The sequence below is a fragment of the Olea europaea genome, unplaced genomic scaffold (genome assembly GCF_002742605.1).
Source record: "Olea europaea var. sylvestris unplaced genomic scaffold, O_europaea_v1 scaffold1708, whole genome shotgun sequence".
NCBI lineage: Eukaryota > Viridiplantae > Streptophyta > Magnoliopsida > Lamiales > Oleaceae > Olea > Olea europaea.
This window is the reverse complement of record NW_019234770.1, coordinates 92955-96493: the sequence shown is the minus strand read 5'-3', so window position 1 is coordinate 96493 and position 3539 is coordinate 92955. Positions and strand designations below refer to the sequence as shown.

General features: G+C 28.6%; 1 protein-coding gene across 1 annotated transcript in view; it reads left to right on the top strand.

The window, feature by feature from the left end:
* The first annotated feature begins 2841 nt into the window (after positions 1–2841).
* LOC111377686 (succinate dehydrogenase assembly factor 2, mitochondrial-like) overlaps positions 2842–3539 on the top strand; it is a 6049-nt gene continuing 5351 nt past the window's right edge. The window contains exons 1-3 of the mRNA XM_023000815.1: positions 2842–3061; positions 3166–3270; positions 3379–3505. Of these exons, the coding sequence (XP_022856583.1) occupies positions 2967–3061; positions 3166–3270; positions 3379–3505 (327 nt within the window). The 5' untranslated portion in view covers positions 2842–2966. The remainder of the gene's footprint in view (positions 3062–3165; positions 3271–3378; positions 3506–3539) is intronic.

Below are 3539 nucleotides of genomic sequence, written 5' to 3'. Positions count from 1 at the left end.
GATATTAAAATACTGTTGAAAAATACATTTTTTTTTTCTAAAGAATGAGGCTCAAACAAGGGCTTAATGGTTTCTTTGCTCATTTTTTTTTTTTTTTTTTAAGTTGATTTGATAAATTGTTGTACATATATTGTTAGATAATTATTTACTGATGTTAATTTCTTATCAAAGAAGGCATTGATTTTCTTCATCGATGCGTATGACTGATAATTGTGCAAATAGGGCAGGTTATGTACTATATAAAATGTAATTTTCTCATGCAATGATAAAAGTAAAGTGATGGGAATGATATTTTTTATCTGGAGGTTATCCTAATTTTACTTGGAGATATCTATATAGAATAAACTGTAGAAAATGATCCTTAATAGGAGGTGCTGTCTGATTTGTGATTATCATATTTGACATAGAAAATGTTGGTTCTTGGTTGAAAGAAAATGTTGGTTCTTATTTGCTGGTTGTTGTAGTGTGATTCAAATTTTAATGGATATTGGAGTCATAGTTGAAGTGATCTTGAAGAAATAAAAAATATGGACCTGAAAGAAAAGTTTTTACATTTTTGCTAGTCTGTCGCTCGAGCGAAGTCTATATATTTTCTACAAAAACTTGCATATCATGCTTACCTCTATTCATTTACAACTTAACTTCTAGGGTTTTATGTATATAAGTCACGACTTATATTGTTCTCGGAACATTCATAAAATATCTTGAGAGTTTTAGATTTTAATTGAGAGTATTGAGATTTTGTTGTAAATACAATTACTATTAATTATAGTCGATTTCTCCTCTTTTGTCTGTGATTTTTTTCCCGTCATAAATTTTCACATAAATCTTAGTGTTTTTATTTTGTTTTTGCTTATTTTATTATTATCATTATCTTGTAATCAATTCAAAATATCAATAATTAGGCCAACCCCAACCCGCCAAGTTTATTGAGATTTATATTATTTTTAAAATTTAAATTATGGTAAAATTATCTAATTAGTCATAAATGGATAGAGATAGGAGTATTTTTGTAATTTAGTGTACATCTCATCCGTTCCTATTGATTTTAACGCACATTAAAATGAAAATCCAAATTATATGCAATGCCATCAATTTATTTATGTCGAAGTTTTATCTAATAATCACCCCATGTAAATTTTTTAGTAAACCAAGTTAAGTCTCAATTTATTTATAAAGTCTAAAAATTGTTGTAATATTATTTTATTGAAAAATGTGTGATTGAAATGATATTAAAATACTGTTGAAAAATACATTTTTTTTTTCTAAAGAATGAGGCTCAAACAAGGGCTTAATGTTTTCTTTTCTCATTTTTTTTTTTTTTTTTAAGTTGATTTGATAAATTGTTGTACATATATTGTTAGATAATTATTTACTGATGTTAATTTCTTATCAAAGAAGGCATTGATTTTCTTCATCGATGCGTATGACTGATAATTGTGCAAATAGGGCAGGTTATGTACTATATAAAATGTAATTTTCTCATGCAATGATAAAAGTAAAGTGATGGGAATGATATTTTTTATCTGGAGGTTATCCTAATTTTACTTGGAGATATCTATATAGAATAAACTGTAGAAAATGATCCTTAATAGGAGGTGCTGTCTGATTTGTGATTATCATATTTGACATAGAAAATGTTGGTTCTTGGTTGAAAGAAAATGTTGGTTCTTATTTGCTGGTTGTTGTAGTGTGATTCAAATTTTAATGGATATTGGAGTCATAATTGAAGTGATCTTGAAGAAATAAAAAATATGGACCTGAAAGAAAAGTTTTTACATTTTTGCTAGTCTGTCGCTCGAGCGAAGTCTATATATTTTCTACAAAAACTTGCATATCATGCTTACCTCTATTCATTTACAACTTAACTTCTAGGGTTTTATGTATATAAGTCACGACTTATATTGTTCTCAGAACATTCATAAAATATCTTGAGAGTTTTAGATCTTAATTGAGAGTATTGAGATTTTGTTGTAAATACAATTACTATTAATTATAGTCGATTTCTCCTCTTTTGTCTGTGATTTTTTTCCCGTCATAAATTTTCACATAAATCTTAGTGTTTTTATTTTGTTTTTGCTTATTTTATTATTATCATTATCTTGTAATCAATTCAAAATATCAATAATTAGGCCAACCCCAACCCGCCAAGTTTATTGAGATTTATATTATTTTTAAAATTTAAATTATGGTAAAATTATCTAATTAGTCATAAATGGATAGAGATAGGAGTATTTTTGTAATTTAGTGTACATCTCATCCGTTCCTATTGATTTTAACGCACATTAAAATGAAAATCCAAATTATATGCAATGCCATCAATTTATTTATGTCGAAGTTTTATCTAATAATCACCCCATGTAAATTTTTTAGTAAACCAAGTTAAGTCTCAATTTATTTATAAAGTCTAATAATTGTGTTATTTATAATTTATATTTGTTACAAAGAGTGGTTTATGAAGTCGGTTCATTATGATGGAGTCAGATTTTTTTTCACGATCAATATTGGATTATATTATAGAAATTACTTTGTTTTAAATTTTTTACTTGAAATAATTTCTCAATGAAATCTATCAACATAGGAGGATAATCAAAGGTGTTCCTATCTATGGTGGCTATCATTTTTATTTTTATTGTTAATGAATAGTACTATATAATAATTTTAATTTTTCCTTTAAAAATATCAATTACCTCAACTATTTTCAAAATAGTATTATTAATTCAAAAATATAAATGCACGTACTTCCTACTAAAAAGTGTTCAAATAATTTAAAAAAAAAAAAAAGGTCATTTATGTGTTTAATTGCCCTGAAGTTCTACTCCTTTTGTTTTGCCTTGTACCCATAGTGGTTGCGGGAGTGCCACGCCGCGACGCCCCTCATTCACTAATCGCAGGGAAAATTCAAACCTTTCTTCTCATTTAAACAACACGCCCCACCCAAACGAACACCAGCAAAACCCTCAAAAATGGCCAGTTTGCGAAGGGCAATTTTCACAGCCGTTCCTCGGCTTCTTAGCTTCTCGAATCGATCGTCGGCTGCCACATCCGACTCTCTTAACAGGTCAAGAATTTTACTTCAATGCACAATCAACCAAAAAAAAAAAAAAAATTGTATATTTTTGTTATTTCTGCTGTTATTGATCATAATTTACTGGATTTATCTAGGCCTATATTGGGTTCGATTTCGCATTTTTGTTCTTCAAATTTGAGCACCCAATCTTTCGATATTGATCTTTCTAATGAAGAAAGCAAAAGGCGCCTATTTAACAGGTTTGCAATTTTAACAACTCAGTGGAAGTTAGGGTTAAAATTAGTTATTAGCATCTTTTAGCGATGGTTTTTGAGTATGAACCATTTATTGTCTACCCGAAATTGTAGGCTATTGTATAGGAGCAAGCAAAGAGGTTACCTGGAGCTGGACTTAATTTTGGGGAAATGGGTGGAGAATCATATTCACTCCATGGATGAAGATGGAATTAAATCCCTATTTCACGTCCTTGACATGGTAAATTTACTTTTCGATATCTCCTTTCCATTTT